Raw genomic sequence first — 21,507 nt, 5'->3', positions numbered from 1 at the left:
ATAATCCTAACTCGATTTATTTGCTCTGTAATTTTTTAGGAAATCTCCCTCAATCCCTTATTTTTTTTGTCTTGTAGGATGGATAGACATAAATACACTTGTCTGTGAAAGTTTTTGAGCTTGTCAACTCAAAATCAACACTAATGACTATTTTTATTGAGTGCACAGTAGGCACCTGGCCTTGTACAGGGGGTGTTCCGTATATTTGTCATTTCTTAAACACATCTTGCAAAATGACTATGATAACACCATTTTATAGATGAGGAGACTATTGCTAGGATTTAATCCCAGGTCAGTCTGATACCATATTAATCTCCGTACTGGGGAAGAGAGAGAGAGATCTCAGGTCTGTAAAAATCAACATTGCCTCAGGCCGGCCCTGTGGCGTGGCGGTTAAGTCCTCGCACTCCGCTGCTGGCGGCCCCGGGTTCGGATCCCAGGCGTGCACTGACGCACCGCTTGTCGGGCCATGCTGTGGCGGCGTCCCACATAAAGTGGAGGAGGATCGGCATGGATGTTGGCTCAGGGCCGGTCTTCCTCGGCAAGAAGAGGAGTGGAAGATGTTGGCTCAGGGCTGGCTGATCTTCCTCACACACACACACAAAAAAATCAACATTGCCTCCAGATTTCAATTTAACCAATACGTTGTTTCATCACTTCCTTTTACCTAATCTTCTGTGAATAACTAATAGCAAAGTTGACATGCCTGGGTTTCATTTTTCCTTGGGTTGGCTATCCTCGGATGAAGGTGCTAATGAGTAGCATTAAAGAACAGAGACATAGCCAAGGAGGATCTCAGGAAAGCAAGGTGCTTTCACATTCACAAAGAATGTGAATGTTCCCAAAACTGGATAATTGGTCCTTGAATAATTATTTCATAGTCAATGCCTATGTGTTATCTTCATTCTGGAAAAGGTTAGATAATAAATTAATTTTCCCATTTTCTGTCTAAATATAGTTCTTTTTTCACAATGTTTAAGTATAAAGTTAATAAATAGCTACATATAGAGAAGATATTACTGATACTTGGAATTTTATGCTCTTTTTGTTTTTATTTATTTATTTATTTTGAAAGATTTTCTTGTTTTTTTGTGTGTGTGTGTGAGGAAGATCAGCCCTGAGCTAACATCCATGCAGTCCTCCTCTTTTTGCTGAGGAAGACCGGCTCTGAGCTAACGTCTGTTGCCAATCCTCCTCCTTTTTTTTTTTCCCCCAAAGCCACCGTAGATAGTTATATGTCATAGTTGCACATCCTTCTAGTTGCTGTATGTGGGACGCGGCCTCAGCATGGCCGGAGAAGCGGTGCATCGGTGCGCACCTGGGATCCGAACCCCGGGCTGCCAGTAGCGGAGCGCGTGCGCTTAACCGCTAAGCCATAGGGCCAGCCCCTTTTTTGTTTTTAATAATCGGAAATATTATAGACATTTATTCTGCAGCATAGGCTGTAGGAGACATTTTCAGTATAGTCCTGCTTTAAAAACAAAGTTTATGAGGACTCAGTATATTTTGTACGGTACTTAAGGGAAACAGATTTTGATTTTATGATCATCATTATCTTTCTGTGATGGAGTGAACTTCTCCCCCAGTAGAGAGTGATCCGTATTCAGGAAGCCCTTAATGGTATCCTTTCAGCAGATCACACAGCAGGACCCACATGAATAGAGCTAACAAGTTTTGTCCATTAAATCTAGTGAGTTGAACAAATTTTTATTATCCTTTTGTAAAAATGCAAGCACTGCCTCATACAAAACCAGTTGTTACCTAATGAAGTGCTTCAGCATGTTCGTATAAGCTGATGGTTTCATACGGCCAGATTATTGCTGCATCAGCTCTTAGCTACTACTAACATGCTCCCATCTTGCTGTAATGATGTACTGAACTCAGAATACTCAAGTATGGACAGATGTTTAGGCATATCATTTTTTCCTCTTGGCTATTGATTGATTCCCAACACTCACTCCTGATTAGAATGCAAGATGTTTTCTTTTAAACTTGGAGTCTTTAATTACTGAGTCTAATCAGAGAAAGACCAGCAGCACCCCAGGAATTGGAATGAAATGCTGGAGCATCTTCGTGGACTTCTTACCAGTGACTGTAGTCACAGATGCTCAGTGTCAGCCTCTATCACTCTGCTTATCTTCCAAAGGCAGTTTATTTGTCAAGAACATGCAGCTCTGACAAAGGGAATGTGAAGTGCACCCTACAAGGTTTCAGCAAAAATGGAATTGGTGGTTTCATTAGGGGATTTTGGAGGCGGGACCCACAACGTCATTGCAGGATCGAGTGGGTACTGTAAACTAGCTGCACTCTCTCCGTAGAACCCATGATGGACTTTACTCCTAAACTGATGGCATGTCTGATGCCCCTAGTAGCACTTCTTGAAAGTGGAATCAAGGGAATAGTTGAATTGGGTTTTGCAAATGATGAAAATGATACTTTAACACTTGGGTTTTAGATAGCTTTATTCATATTTCCTAAAAACCTAGACCCTCAGGGATCAATAGGAGAGTTTTCTTTGGTTTGGTTTTGGTATGTACATAGTGTGTGTGTTTACTTATTACTAAGAACTCTCTCAGAAGCTTGAGTTCTTGTATGTCTGGAATAAAGTGGATCCTCCAGCTCCCTTACTTCTCTTAATTACTCAACCTGAACATTTACTCTTATCTCCCAGGTAACAAATTACCGTCTTGCTCCCCCTAGTGGAATTGTCACTCTACTTCAAAGCTTGAGGTTACTGTATCAGTACATATTTGATTTAGCGTCTTATTTTTGGTAATCAGATATTTTCCCAATTTGTTTTCAAAGACTGAGAATAAAATCAAAAAGTATCGCATTGATGGGCTGATAGGGGATGGGTAGGGAAAGTGGCTTTTTGCTGATAAACTTTCAGTTCCCAGTGTTAGCAAGGTTAGCTACATAATTTATAATGGCTGCCAAATTCAAGGGGCCCCTCTGCTCTGCACTTCTGTCTTAGGGAGTCAGATGTCATTAGCCTGGGAGACGGTGTCCTCTAGAAGGCAGCTGTCAACACTCCTGGCAAAGATGGTAGGGTGCTGATAGTTGGTGATGTTGAAAGACAGGGACAGGTCCCATCTGAATATTGAATCCTGCTTGTGCCATTGGTAAAGTAGGCCCAGGAAGTGTCCTTCTGCCTTCTGAATCTGCGTGAGGGACTGTGCCAATATCCACCCACATGGCAATCATTTCCAGTTTACAGCTGCTAAGCATGCTCAGAAAATTTTAGTAATCGAAGCTGAAATTACTGCATGCCTCTCTTAAGAATTTAAATTTCTTTAGGGAGTGATAACTAATGCTTTCATGGCATTGGAATCTCTCTTTTTTTTCCTGCCACTATTTGTTTTTCACAACTTTGACCCTTGTTATGAATTTGTGTTTATTCAACTTTGTACCCTATCGCACACTAAGTATCCTATTTTGTATATACTGGTGTTGAAATATGTGAAACTTCAAAAAGAAATACCGGTACATGCCAAGGCTTAGGACTCTGCTCTTTCACAGGTAAGACTTTGCTTCTAAGCCTTATCAAGTTCAAGGCAAAAGCTGCACAAGATATAGTGGTTGCCAAAGCAATGGTCAACATAGTACAAGTACTTGAGACTTTTGAGCAAGAATATTGTAATGAAAATATTCCCCCTTTCTTAAAATCGTGTAATAGAGATAATATTTAGATACATCTTTTTCCAAATATTTATTCTCAGGGTGAGTGTTTACCTAGGGAAAAATAAAACAGCAGGATCGGATTAAAATCCCAACGAAAGAGAGTGCCAATGTGCTCTCTGGGCATGTTTTATTTGGAAGTGTGGAGAAAAAAAGAAACACCCGGAATGTTTTTTTAAAAAATACTATTTGCTCAAGAGTCACAGTAATTTAGTTCAAGATTTACATCCATGCAAACACACAGCTTCCTTTCAAGCAGAGCGTGTATCGATGAAGTTCTGGTTTGGAATCTCATGGTGCTTGGATTCACAATGGTGAAGATAATGGTGTTGTAGCAGCCACGCAGCTCTGCTCGGGCGAGAGATGTCCATCTAGCGAGACTTGGGAGAGCAGACACTTTTCTATTCCACAGGGAGTGTGAGAGATTTGTCTGTGAATCAACATGTATCTCTGTGCATACACACATGAGTGTAGACACAGATGTGTATGCACATGTGCAAATGCGGGCGTGTGCATGTGGGTGTATGTGTGCACAGATGTGACCGCAGCATAGAAGAGTCACAACAGTAGTTCAGCTGCTTCTTCCCAACGCGTGCGGGGAATTCTGTGCATTGGCGATACTCTCCAAAGCAGCTTTTGGCAGGGCTAGCTAGGCCCGGAGGAGCTGGGTAAGTGTGCACACCACTCTCTGCTGGGAGTCCTGTGCACTGATGTTACCCTTCAAAGCAGGCTCAGCGACGGGCCTGCAGTGTTTGGGGGCTCTGCACACCACTCCCTGCTGACGGGCTGTGCTGGCTTCCTTATCTGGCAGCTTTGTCAGGGTGGCTCTCCTTGGGAACATTCCAGCCATAGCTTGGAACCCTTGTCTTTCTTGAGAAGCGTGAGGTCTGAAGGCGACAGAATATCTGTGCACATTCCTTACACTTGTGAGTGCTGAGAGGTTTGCTGACCTAGCCGTGTTCCCTTACAGTGACTAACCAGCGGTGCATTAACTCCTGGGGTGGGTTTCCTCCTCAGAGTCTTAACTTCTCAACTGTTGATTGATCACTGTTGATTTAACACCGAAGTCTTGTCAGACTCTGCCTCTGCTTGTCATCCGATGGTTACTGAGGTTTCTTACTTGTTTTCTCTTAAGGTTCAAAAAGGCAGAAATGTGCACACAAGTGTTTGGCCACAAGCACAGCAGATAGAGAATTATGAAACAGATAAACAAGATTCAGCATTTTTGTTGAAATCCTGAGTTTGTGTCTGACTCCGTGTTTTATGTGAAACATGGTCCTCACCGCAGAGCAAATAACTTGGAAACATTATCTGATAACCAATGGTCAGCAAGCCCGTGGAAGGATCTCCTTGTCCTTAGCAAAGCAGCCAGCTGAGACTGAACTAGCAGAAAACTTGTATTCTTCAAGGCTTCTTTCCTGCTACGTCATTGTTGGCAACTTGAGAAACTATCTTTGCACCTCGGCAAGGAGGTAGAGTTGAGAGAGCATTTGGGGCAAAAAAGAGATACATCTGTCCACTTGCTGGAAACTTTTATGGCAGAGGGGAAAACTGTGGACAAATTTCTAGCATATTGGAATATTTGCAATTTAACATTTTTTATATAGTATTTCCTCAAGTACTCATACTATATGCTACTGACAATACTTTTATTGGTCCCCCCAAATAATAATAAATGCTGTCAAAACCTGTGAGAAAGGCAACAGGAGGGTAAAATAGAGAAAAGAAAATTTATAAGGAATATGAAGACTCAGATTCTCAAGTAGATGAACAGGGAGAGGTCAGGTGAGGCTAATGATTTTACCTTAGGCCAGTGTTCACCAGTTCCTAAGATTAAGTGGGCATTTATGAAAAGTCTAGATTCACAGGCCCCCACCCCAGATACACTAAAGCAGAATCTTCGGGGGAGGGACCCAGGAGTATTGGTCTCACAAGCATCACAGGTGATTCTTATCATCAGACAAGTCTGGGAAACTGCCATCATCTAATTGCCTACTAGGACTAAAATATCTCCAGAAGTTGTGAGTGAATGTGTATGTATGTGTGTCTGTAATTGCCAAAGTTTTTCATTTTTTGAAAAAATAAATGTCAAATATTCCATACTGGCATCATTAGACATTTCTTGTGAAAGCATCTGTTGTGTAGGGTTTTCCCATACATTATCTCATTTGTTCCTAATAACAATCCTATGAGGGGTTGGGCAGCACGGTCGTGCTCACCCCCAGATTACACGTGGGAAATGGGCTCACGTGTAGCTGGCCAGTGGTGGAGCTGCTTTGAACAGGACCCTTCACCAGGTGGGGCAGGCCCAACACCACCTGCAGAGCCCACCACTTTTCCTCTTTTACCGCTCACTCTAGTCACCAGGTTAACGACAGCATTTCTGACAGATCGGGTTCCTTGCATATCCACACCTTTGCACACCCTCTGCCCTCTTTGCACACCCTCTTTGATCCCTCTGCCTGGAATGCCCTTCTTTCCCCTTCTGCAAACTCATACTTACTCATGAAGGCATCTCCCAGGAAGCGTTTCTGGATACACTCTTCTCCTCACCCCACCTGTGACCCAAGCAGAGCTAGTTTTTCTTTCAGCGGTGTTTCCATCACCCTTTATAAATCCTGTACTGTGTGTTGCGTCTTGTTTGATGGACGTGAATTCACCGATAAGCGCTCAGTAATGCCCGCTTCTTGCCCACCACCCTGCCGTTGTATTTTGAGTAGGCAGTGGGGTGTAGTCGCATCTAAAATACTCAGTGCTTGTTGGCTAACGTTACAGGGAGCGTTTGGGAATGATTTCAAGGATTTTCCAAACATTGACAAAGAAGTGTTCAGGTGGCCGGAAACATGGCTGTTACCATCCTCTAGGAGGAGAATTGTTTGAGGGTACTAGGGAACATAGTCTAATGAGAGTTGGGGGGTGACAGGGGACTGTATGTGCAAAACCACAGATGTGAGAGCTTCCTTGACGGGGAATTTAAGGGCCTCTCAAGGACATCCTCAACTATGGGTGATGTTCCTGTGATACTCGTAGCCCCAGGTGAGATATGGCTGTCTATCACGGCTTTCAAATTGGATTATAGCTATTATTCAAATAGCTCCCCCACTGGACTTCTAGTGAGGGGGGATCTGAGCTATATTTATTTTTGTCTGCCTATTGATAATTGTTGAATAAACTTTTAGAGAACAAATCTTCTAGCCATCTGCATCTGAATGCAATCAAATGTATTTAATGATAGTTCTCATTCAAATTCTCCTGTGCTTACAGCCACCACTGGTCCAAGCAATCTTCAGCGGTGATCCAGAAGAGATACGGATGCTCATCCACAAGACCGAAGACGTGAATGCTCTGGTAGGAGATGCTATGGTTTTGCCTGCTCAGGCCCTCTTAACCTTTTCTGAACCGTGGACTTCTTTAGTATCTGGTGAAAGCTCTGGATTGCTTTTCAGAATTCTGTTTTTAAATCCACACAAAAAAAATACGTAGGGTTAGAACAGAAATCACTTATATTGGAATACAGTTATCAAATTGTTAAAAATCAAATTTGTGGTATAATAATATATGTGCTTCTTTATCAACACATTTAAATAGCAAGATACAGCAGAAGGTCTAATAATGACTATAATTTAAAAATCGTGATGAGCATGATCAATATTTACGTTATCTGCAACTACTCTACGAACATACCTGTGATTTCTGCTGGTGACAGAGTCAAAGTTACTGCTGACACTGCTGAGGTTTGCTGCCTACATTCATAATGGAAGGAAATGTGAAATTTCCATTAGAAGTTAGTGAAAATAATGATGAAATATTTTTATATCTAGAACCCATGCCCTACAGAAGGGGTTGACAAACTACAGTCTGTCACCTGCTTTTGTACAGGCTACCAGCTAAGAATGGTTTTTATTTTTTAAATGGCTGAAAAAAAATGAAAAGAATAATAATATTTTGTGACACATGAAAATTATATGAAATTCAAATTTCGATGTCTATAAATAAAGTCTGGTGGAACAGGGCCACGGCTGATTTCGCTCTGCAGCAGCAGAGTTGAGTACTTGTGACAGAGACTGTATGTGGCCTGAAAAGCCAAAAACACTACTCGCTGGCCCTTTAGAGGGAAAGTTTGCTAACCTCTGCCCTAGGGGGTCCATGAACCTGGGGTTGGTGGATGAACTAGGCCTCCTGTGTGCACTCTGAAATCATATGTAATGTACGTGTGCCCTTGTGGACAAATAAATATTATTTTCTGTAAGATTTCTGAATAAATATTTTTTTCTGTAAAAGGGTCAAGGCATGTCATCAAATTCTTAAAAGGATCCATGACCCCCAAAATGTTAAGAACCACTAGATCTGGAAGTTCTTGAAACAAACAAACCTGCAATGAAGGAAAGTGAAAAGAATTAGTCGATTATTTACCCTGTTAGTAGTTTCTGAGACCTAGATCGAACAAGCAGTTATATGCGGTACATGCTACCACTTCTCTTAACGTAACTCAATTACCTGAATGCTCCAGTCCATCAGGGAGAAGAGCTCTCCCTGAAACCTCTAGTGTTGGGTAGAAACAGCAGAAGAGTCAGACACACGTGCAGTGTAGGAAGGGCTTTGCCATGGGGCAATGAATTATGTCCGAGGTTGCATCTCCATCCGGTTGGCGGAAAGCTGCGTTCAGAAGGTGGGTCATCCGGCACGGCCGTCTTTCTGTGGCTGTGCCGGTCGGTGTGGCTTTTTGAAAAAGCTTTTGGCAGCTTCTCCCCAGCTGGCACTGAAAACAACGGGGCAATGTTTTGTGACATTTTTGCAAGGGAAGCAGAGACGAGGCCAGGCCCAGACTACTCAAGAAGGCGGTTGGGCATTTGTCCAGAGCCGGTGGGGTGTGACCTGTACTTCTGAGAGGAGGCGAGGCAAGCAAGCTGACTGTCCAGTGTTCTGACATCACTGGAATGTGCCCAGCCCATTCTGTGGCTGTGGCTCGAGCCCAGGCAAGCCCAACACAAGGTTACTATCTTCTCCTGATCATGAGCAAACAGAACTTTTGTTCAGTGTTACATACCAAGAAAGATTGCGCTGTCTTCTGAATGGCCTTTATTTCTTCCTAGGAAAATGACAAACAGTTGATGGCTGGTAAAGGTTAGGAGAGCTTAACTTTAGTTGTAACCCAACTGTTTTACCGAATTAGTTAGACAGGTTAACTACTGTAACACATAGACTCCTAAATGTTTGATGGCTCAAGAGAAGTGTAGTTCTCTTATGAACAGGTAAGAGGTGTGGCTCTTTTCCACATAGAGTCCCAGGTATCAACATGTAGCTTCTAAGGTCACTGGAGGGGTTTGTATCCCATCCAGCCAGCTACAAGGGAAAGTAGAGCATGGAGGCAAAGGACGGGAGGATTTTTATGGGTCAGCCTGGAAGTGGCATAATGACTTCCACTCACACCCCATTGACCAGAACTCAGTCACGTGTTCTACTGACTGCACCTAACTACAAGGGAGGCGGGAGATTATTGTTGCTGTGTCCCAAAAGAGTCGGAGAACACTGACTTTGGTGAATAGTCAGCAGTCTTGGCCACACCAGTTTTTTGGTGTTAGAGAATTCTAGGGCAATCAGGTGACAACACTTACTTGTCTGTGCAGTGTCTGATTTGTTCAAAAGTCGTTTACTGAGTTCAGACTCTGTGCTAAGTGCTAGGGATACAGCTGTGAGAAGACAGCTTTTTCCCTCATGGAGCTTACAGCATGGCAGAGAAGGCGACAAAGGAGAAATCATGCTGTGGTGTGTTTTTGAAGGGGAAAATCCAGGACACTGTGTTGGGGCCTTGGTCAATCATGAGGGACAGGTGAAGGGATGTGTAAACTGAGCCCTAAGGGTTATTACTGTGGAAATTGCTTTGTGTTTGTGGGTTGTTGGATGTGTGGCCGCAGGGACGGTGGGATGAAGGGAGGGAGAGGAATAAATGAATGAATGAACGAACAAACGCAAGGAGGACCTGAGTTCTTTAGGCTGATGGAATGGCTCTGCGGGGCCCACAGTCCCTTTCCTCCACTCTCGCCTCCTTAGACTCCCTCTTCCATCCCCCTTTCCCTTCCCTCGGGTGAGGATAAGAAGATGGTTTGATCTCCCACTCCAGTATCAGGGGTGTTGGAGACACTGAGCTGGCTTCTTCAGGTCATGCTTTTCTTTTGCCGACCCTCCATAGGGATCAGTCACCTTGACTATTTTGCTGGGGGTGGATCAAGCAGTTTAGGGGAAGTGGTTGTTAACAAAGGGCATAGGGAGATGGAAGACAAATAAGGATTAGAAATCTCAGCCCAGAGACTCATTTTAGGAGGGAAAAGAGGCTGCTAACCAGTACATTTAAATGTCAAGGAAGGGAAATAAATAGTGCAGGAGCCTCCTACTAGTGGGAAGACAGTATTTGTCTTCTTCCCTTCTCACCATTTGCTTTCTCTCTTTGCCTCTATTTTATTCACTTAGCTTTTCTTTCTCTCTGAGGTTCTGGTTTTTTGGCCTTTCTTTTTCTTCTCTCCCCACCTCTCTGTGTCTTCTGATGGGTTGCATGTTGTTTGGGGTAAATATGCTTCAATTACCTGATCCTGATATAGGAAGGAATCTCATTCAGCTTTGCCTCTTGTGTCTTTCCAAACTTTATTTCCCACTAATAGTGTTCACGAACCCTATGCATCAACCAGACCAAATGACTCAACCCATTGGTATTTATTCTTCTCTCCCTTCCCCAGTGTTCCAGTCCCACCTGTCCTTCCAGACCTACTGCTTCCTCTATTAATTTGTCCTAACTCTTACTTCCTTTCTGCTGCCTTCTCTGCCACCTCCCAACCCAGCCTAAGAAACCTACCTCCTCTTAACTCCCATAGCTCTTAGTACCTCACTGATCACTGAGTTATTTATATCTGTGTTTTACTTTTGAGAGACTATGTGCTTGATGACATGATAGTTATGTCATTCATTCTCGTTTGTTCAATCGCCCAGTCCAGTTCTTGCAACACATGTTGAGTGAATGACTAGACCCTGCTTTAGTACTTATGTTGAGCCAATTTGTGGTGGCCTATTTTTTTATGTTTGTCAATGTGGACAAGTCGTCAAACAGTGTCTGGCTTAGTGTCCCTTGGGTCTCAGTTGTGAGATTGAAAGTTCTCTTCATAAGAATGAAAATCTGTAGGTGGATTTGAGGAGCCACTGAAGGATCAGGAAGGATATTCAGAGTCTTTTTTTGGTTTCTCTGGCTAGTGGCATGCCAGCGCTTGGAAATGTGGGAAGACAGTTCTACACTCTGAGGAATATATTTAAATTGACCCAGATGTGGCTGATAACAGGAAGGATTTTAGAACGCTTCATCAGACTAACCAAATTGAGGCCAAGGTGGAGCATCTGAATTCAAAATAAATGCAGAGATTCTGAAAACCAAAATTTGAATTCCGTAAAGGCATTTTTGGGCTTATGCTATGACAACATGACATTAACAGACAGTTTTACTGTGCCACACTGGAGCAGGGACAGAGACAAATTGGTGCCTGTCAATGGCGAGTGGTGAAGACAGGGAGGGAATCATGCCATGTGAGGAGTGGTTGAAGAAACTGGTGAGAGGCTTGGGAGGGACAGGAGAACTGTCTCAAATAGTTCAAACACTATCAAGTTAAAATGGCACTAAATTTACCATCATGTCATGTGGTTGTAAGCTACAGAAAATAAGATTTCAGCTCAAAATATAAGAAATAAGTTAATAGACAGAGCTTTCTAAAGAAATAAAGAGTTGACTTGACAAGTAATAAGCTCCCTGAAGGGCCACTGGACTGGAGGTTCTGAAGGTGACTGACAGTAGCACATGTGGCTCTGCTCTCCTATGTGCCCTCAGCCGACATGGCTTATGGTTCATGACATTTTTTGAGTCTTAAAGACCAAAATTTCTTCTCAGGACAGCACTATTAAGTTGAAGTTGGCCTGTAAATTGAAACCTCCTTCCCATGCCCGGAGTAAGTGATGTTTAAAGTCTCTTACAACTGTGAAAGATGACAATTCCAAGATTTGTAAGTCCCATGTGATAGCAAACCCATGATGTTTATTTCTTTATTAAAAGTATCACAAACAGGATGAACACACACACACACACACACACACACACACAACCATTATCATACCAGATAAATTAACAATAATTCCTCAGTATCGTCTACCCAGTGCATATTCAATTTTGTTTTATTCCAATAGTCTCAAAAATGTCTTTTTACACTTGAGTTGTCCCCAAGTTGATTATTTTAATCCCTCTATTTTATATAACAAAATGATTTTGTCAAGCTGTTAATGTTTGTTATTTGCCCTAATAGGATTTGGCTCAAGTATATTGGTGCATTTTGCTTAGTCTCTTCATTTCCAAGATGGGAGGGTGTGATACATGAATATAATAGTCTAAATCTCGGGGTGGAAGCTGAACTTATGTTGGCAAAGAACTTACAGTGAAAAAAGGGGAGACAGCCAGCAGAGCTGCAGCTCTTGACTTCGGGCGTTGATTCCTGAGACGGCGGCCTGCTGGTCCCAAGATCCAAGTGAGAAGAAAGAAGCTGTACCAACATTGTATGATGAGGGTTTTTAAAATAAATAAGACAAATCATCAATAGTTAACTTGTACTTTGTTCTTGTGTGTATGCGTGTTTGTGTAGGGATGTTGCACTATTTCTCTTTTTTAATATATATATATTGCAAAGTGATCACCACGACAAGTCTAGTTAACATCTATCACCATACATAGTTACTTTTTTTCTTGTGATGAGAATTTTTAAGATCTCTGTTAGCAACTTTCAAACATGCAATACAGTATTATTAATTATAGTCACCATGTTGTACATTACATTGCATTACTTATTTATTTTATAACTGGAAATTTGCACTATTTCTTTGAAAAATAGAATATATTTTTTTGAATCCACCAGGAGAAGGGTGCAATATGGCTCTACCTAAAGAACTTCAAGTGATAATTTAATATCTTCTCTAAATTTTTCTCAGCTTGATTCTATCAGGTCAAATGCCCTAGAACATTAGAAATACAACCTATATAGCACAGCCTTTTAAGCTTCTAGATTTTTGTGTATTTTCCCTCACCTACATATATCTTACTTGATTTTTTCTTTTTTAATAAAGAACTTGATATGAGGATAAAGACCTGAGATGTTTTGTTAGCTTTGAGACCTGGGCACCCTCTAATTCAGAAGCTGCTGGGAACAAGGAAGCTGCAGGCAGAGGTGGCAAACTCAAGTCCCATAAAGGATAGAAGTGCACAGTCACTGGGCCTGATGGCCCGCCCAGCTCTCACCAAGTGTTGCTGTACAGGAGTGCAGGCGTGGTGTGACCCAGACGTTTTAAGTTTTTAAGAGAAAATACAGGAAATCTCTAAATTGTTAAATGTTGGTTCCAAAAAAATGATCCAACATTGTTCGGGCCAAAGAAAACACACCTGTGGGCCAAATCTGGCCTGCAGGCCACTGTTCCGCTAACTGTGAATGAGATCAGCAAACCTTCAGCAGTTAAGGTTTCCCTGGCCACCTGCCTCTGGAAATCAAAAGCATGTCCCTGAAGCCGAGGGCCCAGTGTTCTGGGGAGAGCAGTGGCCTGTGTTCCCCAAGCGTTGACAGCACTTCTGGCTCACTAGCCACGGGGAGGCTGGTTGTTCTCTCACAGCTCGGGGAGGGGTGCTTTATGTCCTGAGGGTAGGGGCCAGTCTCTCAGCACAAGCCTGGCAATCCTGTCACAACCCCTGCTCCTCGTTGGACCACTGCCCAGGGTGTGGGGCTGTGGTTTGGAAGCCATGACCTGTGTCCTGTACAGAATGATTCATGAACTCCAGACGGCACTGAGCGGGCTGCAGTGATGTGGCTTCATGGCCGTTTAAAATGTGTGAAGGCAGGTCTGGTTAGCATCATTCCTAATTATCCTCCAGGGGATGCTCAGGAGTTTGAGGCCCCATTTCTCCAGCGCTGGCCTTGGAGGTTGGAGAGCCATCCGCCGTGATGGAAAAATCTTAAAAGAGTATATGATTTGCACTCTCCAGATAACAGAGGTGGCTGTTTTGGAAGTATGGAAACATTCCAAGTATAATGGCATTAGTATTATTTTGCAATTGCTGGACATTTTTACAGCACAAAGAAAAATCTTGCAATTCAAAGATATACTTTGTAAATAGCTTGAGAATGTGAACATCTCTAGGATAAAGGGTTATGGCTCTTTTCTTCACGTTAGACATTAAATTTGAGGGGAGGATGTAAAAGTGAATAAATGAGCTGCATTATTCTTAAATGGAAAGGAGACTCAATTGTTTGAAAGTAATATATACATTCAGTGCAGTTAAATTGGGTGGTAGGACTTGGGTTGGGGAAACTTGACAAGATCATTCTAAACTTTATCTATGGGAATAAACATGTGAGAAAATTCTTGGAAAAGAAAAATCAATGAGGGGAGAGTTTCACAAATATATAAAAACAAATTATAAAAGTCTAACAATGAAAACAGTGTGTTATTGGCATGAGAATAGTCAATCAAATTCGTGGCACAGGTTAGAGAGTCCAGAATGAGACCCAAGTGTATCTGGACATTTGGTATAAGATAAAGGAAGCATTTGAAACCACTGGGATGAGAATTATTATTTAATAAATTGTGTTGACACAACTGGCTGGTAAAAAGCTGAACCCTTCCCTAATTTCTGGTACCAAGATAAATCTAGAGGTAGAAAATTAAAAGATGAAAGTAGTGGAATACAACAACAAGGGGGAAATATTTTTGCAATCTTAGTGTGGGGAAGGACTTTCTAAGCATAATAGCAAAAATAAAAACCATATTGGAGAAGGTAGATACCTTTGAATATATAAAAACTATAAACTTCTCTATATTAAATCGCCATAAACAAGGTTAAAAGATAAAGATATGTACAATATATGTGAAGCTTTAATGTTCCTAATATATACAGAATTCTTGCAAATTATTTAGGAAAAGATAAATACCCAAATAGAGAAATGGGCAAAGAATGTGCAGAGGACACTCCCCAAAGGAAAAATGCAAATAGTCAACACATATGAAAGGGTGTTGTCTCAACCTCACCTGAAATCTAAGAATTCAAATACAACGGCCACCCTGTGCCATTCTGTACCTGTCAGATGAGCAAAGATGAAAATAAGGTCCCAAGGATGGTGTAGATGAAGGGACGCTCTGACACCTTTGAGGGGAGTGTAATTTGTACTAGCCTTTGGAGGGGCGGGTGGGCAGTCTGTGTCAGCATTCTGACTGTGCACACCCTTTGACACACCAACACTACGCCTGGGAATTTACGCTAAGGGAAATCACTGGACAACTATGTATGTATAAAAATGTTTGTTGCTGTGTGCTTTATAATAATAAGAAATTGGAAATCACTAGTAGTTTATTTCTTAAATATATTACAGTACATCCATATGTGGTAATATCATACTATCTTTAAAAAGAGTGGTTTGTATCAATTTTTACTTATTACATATATTTATTGATAGGTAAAGTCTTCAAGATATATTTTTGAGTGAAACAGCCAGTTGTTAAACAGCATATACCATGTGTATGTATAAGAAGAGGTCTGGAAGCACGTTCTCCTAAAAGTTAATTATAGTTGAATCTGGGTAGTGAAATTTTTGCTTTCTTCTTTGTTCCTTTGTGTATTATTATTTTTTACACTGACCGTGTATTGTGTTGCTAAGTGGTAAAAACCAATACATTTATATGAAAAACACATACAGAAGAAAGCCAACAAACCAGGTTCCAAAGTTGCTCATATTTAGTATAAGGATATGACTTTTAAAGTGCACCTATTGTATTTGTCCGAGTAAGTGTAGAACACACTTCAGTGGCATGGTGCTTCTCAGCCGTAGTGACAAGCAGACAGGTGTTCCCATCCTTTATTACGCGACGAGGGCCTTTCTCGTGGGTTTAGCCGGGGCTGAGGGAGTGGTGGTAGGAGCTGTTCATGTCAGTAGAGTCCTTTCCTTCTACTACCATGCTCCCCTCTTTTGGAGGAATTTCGGGGGGGACCCCCTTCATTGGTTTTGAAGACTGAAAATGTGTGTGGATGAGATTCTAGATGGCAATATCATAAAATTTAATGTCTTTTTACTTAGGTATTGGAACCACATTTTATACATAAATTATGGCAAAATAATTTTTGATTGTTTCGATTAGGATAAAAATCAAGTAAAAGTTTCCAGACACTTCATGGTTTGCTTTATTTTCTAATTTCTTTTACAGTGAGAACATACTTATAGTCAGAAAATTTTTAAAGTTTTGTGGAACGAGGTAGCTCATATTTTTAAAATGAATTGGGCAGATATAACTACATACCTGGATTATTCTTAAAAGACATGCTTAAATTAAAAGGATATAAGGTATATTTTAGATCAATTAGTTGTGCCAGCCCTGATTTTTACCAAGGATATGTACTTTCAGTTTCAAATGTTAAATAGCTATATAATTATGATAGCCAGAAGACTTTCCAACTGTAGTTTTACAGATGTATTATTATTGCAACTGACTTGAAAAGAAAGAAATGCGGAGAGCTTAAATGAGTATGTTACGCAGTTAGGGTGGGAGCCTGGGAGGCAGGTGGGAATTTTCCCCAGGAGGTTCCGTAGCTGGTTATAGTCATATCACTTGCCAACTTTCTGCTTAACAGGATATTCCTGGCAGCAGTCTAGGACACTTATGGGTTTCTTGCTGTGTACTTTCTGAAGTCACCTGAGTGTCACACAGGCCACCTTCTCCCTCTCTGTCAGTCCCCCTTCCTATACTCCTTCCTGCCTTTCCCCACATGCAGATTTTCGGAGTTTCTGATATAACACCTTCGCAACTAAACCTTGTATGTCCCTGCTTGATCTATCTTATTTGTTGGCACATAATCCACATCAGTCACACCAAAATGCAAGTATAGTGTAGGGAAAAGAGCACTTGGGCTAAGCTCAGAGGCAGAAGCCTTGGGGTCTATGTCCTTGAGCAATTAATCTACTCTGGCCTCACTTCCCTGTCTACAAAATGGGCATGATAACATTATGGCTAGGGAGATGAAATGATTTAGGTATATCAGTTAGGATTAATTTTGCCTGCATTAGACAGAAAACCAATAACAGTAAGATAGTACCTTTTAGTAAAATAGAAGTTTATTTTACTTAAATTTAGTGGTTTTGAGTAAAATGGAAGCTTATTTATTTCCCATGTACAGCAAGTCAGAGATAGGCTGTCCAGGACTAGCATGATACTCCACAGTGGTAGGAGCCAGTCTTTGTCTCTTTTTGTGCTGCCTTCCTTCGCATGTGGCTTCCAACTCATTGCCCAAAATGATCACTTGAGCTCCAGCCATCACATCCAAATTCCAGCTAGCAGGAAGGAGGAAGGTGGAAGAAGGATATGCCCCCTCTCTTTAAGAACACTTCCACTAAAGACACGATTTCTTATATATTGTCCAGAACTGTATCAGACGGCCATGTACTCGCTAAAAATCAGTGTCTTTATGAAAGAAAGAGGTGGTGGGGCAAACCAGCAGTCTCTGCCGTGGCAGGTAAAAGATTTTTGTGACCTGGGAAATGCTCTGAGTACAAAAAAATATCATTTATGTGATTTTGCCATGGGGCAACGTCGTCTACATTCATCCATTCGCCAAATGTTTACTAATACCTGCTGGGGTGTAGCACTTGAGCTGACACTCCTTATCCTTCCCCGTATGTTTCTTAGTCAGTTTATGTTATCTCCAAAATAGGGTTTGAGGGATTCATGCAGCTGTGAGTTGTTTCTCTCCTGCTTTCCTGAGCGTGTGGGAACAGAACGTTACTAAGGTACCATATCTCTTTCTTTGGGAGGAGGGACGGAGCAGGGTGACACTAGAGCGTGTAATGGCAGCTCGCTAGCTCCCCAGTACAGACACCATGTGTTTTTCCCTCCAGCTCCTAGAGGTCCTGTCTTTGTCATCAGTGCCTCATGTTGATTTACATCTTGGGTCCTCACTTGCCTTGTATATATGCCTTTCCCCCTATTTAAAACACACGGGCTGGATTGACTCTTCATCTTCTGCCCTTCTCCCTCTCAAATAGGGGACACTTGGTATTTGAACAGGCAGGTATTTTATTTGGGAAGCAAAGATAGATGGATGGATGGATAGATAGATGGATGGATAGATGGATGGATGGATGGATGGATGGATAGATCGATAGATAAGTAGGCACGTATAACCCAATGGCCAGGCAGCATTGTCCATTACTGGCTGTTTCTCAGGGGGCCCCAATGTGTGTAGGACCCCTAAGGAAACGGGTTCTTCAGTCACAGGCTCAAGATACTCCCTGTGGAAGGTATCTGGAGATGTCTGACATTCTTTCTCCTAATATTCCTGGAATTGATAGTGGTGGGCCTTCTTCTTTTTAATTTCCTTGTTTTGTTATGAAAATTTTCAAGCATTCAGAAAACAACCATGAGCTCACCACAGAGATGGAACAAATGTTAACACTGCCATATTTACTTTAAAAAACAGAATGAAATTTTATACATGTAGAGATTTTTTTTCCCCACACAAACACATGCTCTGGTGTCATTCGTGTCTTTGTATAAATACCACCTTATCTGGGACGCTGTCCCGGAACTTCCTATGTAAAATAGCCCCACTCCGTCAGCCTCTAACCTCTTCTTGCTGGCACTTTTCACTGCCTGACATACACCGTGTATTTATTTGTTTGGCTTCTGAGCATCTCCCTCCACTAGCATGTCAGCTCCCTGAGAGCCGGGACGTGGCTTTGTTCCCTTTGACTCCTCCTTATCTTCAGTGGGGCTGGCACAAACTAGGAACGGATGGACAGAGCTGAAGCCTCTTTCGGGCTTCCTGACCCATCACCTCCCTCCCCGTCTCTCTCCCCAGGGGGAACCGTGTCCTGAAGTTTTATCTATCCTCCCCATCCTCATCTTCATATACTCTGATTTTATTTATACCTTTAAATCTGTGTGCATGCATTGGGTACATATATGGCAGAACAATAGGCGGTGTTGTGTATCTTTAAAAACATTACATATGCAAACAGTTTGTATTCTCTGTAACTTGCTTTTTCTCACTCAACATTATGTGTTTGAGATTTATCTATGTGGATATACAAGCATTTTCTTCATATATTTCATATCCCTACATTATTCCTTCTAGGATTTTATCACAGGGGGTCCATTCCTGGCCAGAGACTTTTTTTTTTTTCTTTTTCTTTTTAGAAGCATTTCTTTCTCTCTTTCTTTTTTTTTGTGAGGAAGATCAGCCCTGAGCTAACATGCATGCTAATCCTCCTCTTTTTGCTGAGGAAGACTGGCTCTGAGCTAACACCTGTTGCCAATCCTCCTCCTTTTCTTCCCCCCAAAGCCCCAGTAGATAGTTGTATGTCATAGTTGCACATCCTTCTAGTTGCTGTATGTGGGACGCGGCCTCAGCATGGCGGGAGAAACAGTGCATTGGTGCGCGCCTGGGATCCCAACCCCGGCCGCCAGTAGTGGAGCACGCTCACTTAACCGCTAAGCCAGGGGGCCGGCCCCTGGCCAGAGACTTTTAATTACGGCTATATTACCCTTCTTTTGTCAGGGACTCTCTGAGTCTGACCTGTGGTAACAATTGTACCAAAGCTAGAAATGGGTTAGAAAAATGGGTAAGATGATCAATTTTATCACAGTTAAAAATTTTAAAAACTTATCAAGTTGTATACTTGGAAAAAAATAAGTTAGAAGGGGGACCAAGTAAGGACATTCAATAAGGATTGTACTCTTTGTAAATATAAAATCATTTTACGTGATATTTTTAGAGAGTGAATTTTACTCTGCACCACTGAATACATTTAACTATAAAATTCTCTTTTTAGTAATTGTAATTTTGTTCTTGGCACCTTAGAAAATAGAATTTCCTCAAAGAAGACATACAAATGGCCAACAGGTACATGAAAAGGTTTTCAGCACCACTAATCATCAGGGAAATGCAAATCAAATCCACAATGAGATATCACCTCATACCTGTTAGTACGGCTATTATCAAAAAGACAAGAAATAGCAAATGCTGGTGAGGATTTGAGAGAAAAGGGAACCCTTGTGCGCTGCTGGTGGGAACATAAACTGGTGCAGCCACTATGGAAAATGGTATGGAGGTTCCTCAAAAAATTAAAAATAGAACTACCATATGATCCAGCAATTCCACTTCTGGGTATCTATCCAAAGGAAATGAAAACAGGATATCAAAGAGATATCTGCACTCCCATGTTCAGTGCAGCGTTATTCACAATAGTCAAGGTATGGAAACAAACTAAGTGGATGGACGAATAGATAAAGAAAATGTGGTATATATACAATGGAATATTATTCAGCCTTAAAAAAGAAGGAAATCCTGTCATTTGCAACAACATGGATGAACCTGGAGGACATTATGTGAAGTGAAATAAACCAGATAGAAAAAGACAAATACTGCATGGTATCACTTATATGTGGAATCTAAAAAAAAAAAAAATGGTAAATATGTGAGATGATGTGTTAACTAGAAAAACCATCACCTTGTACACTTTAAATATCTTACAATTTCATTTGTCAGTTACACTTCAATAAAGCTAGAAAAAAAAAAGAAGATAGAATTCCCTCAGAGAGAAATCATATATTTCGATGTATAGTTCTCCCACGTTAGAAAACCTTTAATGGCTCTTCTCTCAAGGAGGGAAAACTAGAGAATAAATATGTCGAGTTGTCCTAAAGTAATATTCAGAATTCCTGGCTTTCAACAAGATTCTAAATGTCAGAGAAGTCTGTTTTTGCTCTGACATGACAACTTGACTACAGACACAGGTACAGAATAACGGCAGTGCCTGGGGTTTCTTTAAGACGTATTTAAATATCCTCTTTCCGAGCTTCCTAGTAAAAGAAAGCTTGTTAGAGGACAAAGTTGTATTTATAAAGCGTTTTGTAGATATAATTGTAGATATAATTGAAAAAGTTAAGGAAGATTTTACCACCCATAATTTTGCATAATGACTCAGTAGTCCTTGGCTAAATGTGAGACTGTTCTAGAAAGATCACATGATTGACCCTGTTTTGCATTTTGCTCATAAGAATCCCTTGGGGCCGTACAATGACTATCTTGTTTCTAGAGATATAGTCAGACTTTAGTTAGCTATTTCAAAACAGGCCTTGTTACTGCATTTCCTAAATTTGATTGGGATATTTCCTCGAGCCCTATTAAACTTGAATATTTAAAAACAATACTTAAAACACACGTGGCAGTTAAGTGAACTATCTAACCGTGGCCGTTTCACATCTTATTTTCAATCGGCAGATGTTAGTGAGCATCCACCATGTTCCCGGCACTGAGCCGGGGCTGGGACTGTCAGATGAAGAGGACGGGGTCCTGTCCTCCGGGATCACATCCTCAGGGGGCTGAGACAGATATGGAAATGGTCAGTGCTACAATGGATGTAGAAATGTTCTGTCGCTGTACACTCCCTGTGTGGCCAGGACTCTTAGAGCAATAGATGACTACCCTCAGTGACAGCGTCAGGAAGTGCAGGGGTGGGAGTGGGGGCGCGGGGGGGGGGGAGCTTTTAAGCCCATTCACCATCTTTATCAACCTCCTTCTCCAAGCTGCTACTACTACTAATGGTAATAGTAATAATAATTTTTTATTTGATCAATTGATGTTTTCTCAATCTTATATAAAGTATGACTAAAAACATCTTTAGAAACTTTTAATTTTATTGAATTGAAAAAAAAAATTGACTTTATGGGGCGGGCCCCGTGGCGTAGCTGTTAAGTGCACGCGCTCCGCTGCTG

General features: G+C 41.5%; 1 protein-coding gene across 2 annotated transcripts in view; it reads left to right on the top strand.

Moving 5' to 3' along the window:
• ANKRD44 (ankyrin repeat domain 44) overlaps positions 1-21,507 on the top strand; it is a 295,892-nt gene that overhangs the window by 102,368 nt on the left and 172,017 nt on the right. For both annotated transcript variants that reach the window (XM_087435544.1, XM_087435543.1), the window contains exon 2: positions 6,943-7,026. In XM_087435544.1, the coding sequence (XP_087291670.1) occupies positions 6,943-7,026 (84 nt within the window). The remainder of the gene's footprint in view (positions 1-6,942; positions 7,027-21,507) is intronic.

Source organism: Ceratotherium simum, chromosome 9, assembly GCF_057802395.1.
Source record: "Ceratotherium simum simum isolate JZ-2026a chromosome 9, ASM5780239v1, whole genome shotgun sequence".
NCBI lineage: Eukaryota > Metazoa > Chordata > Mammalia > Perissodactyla > Rhinocerotidae > Ceratotherium > Ceratotherium simum.
The sequence above is the reverse complement of the archived record's forward strand: the minus strand, read 5'-3'. Positions and strand labels throughout refer to the sequence as shown.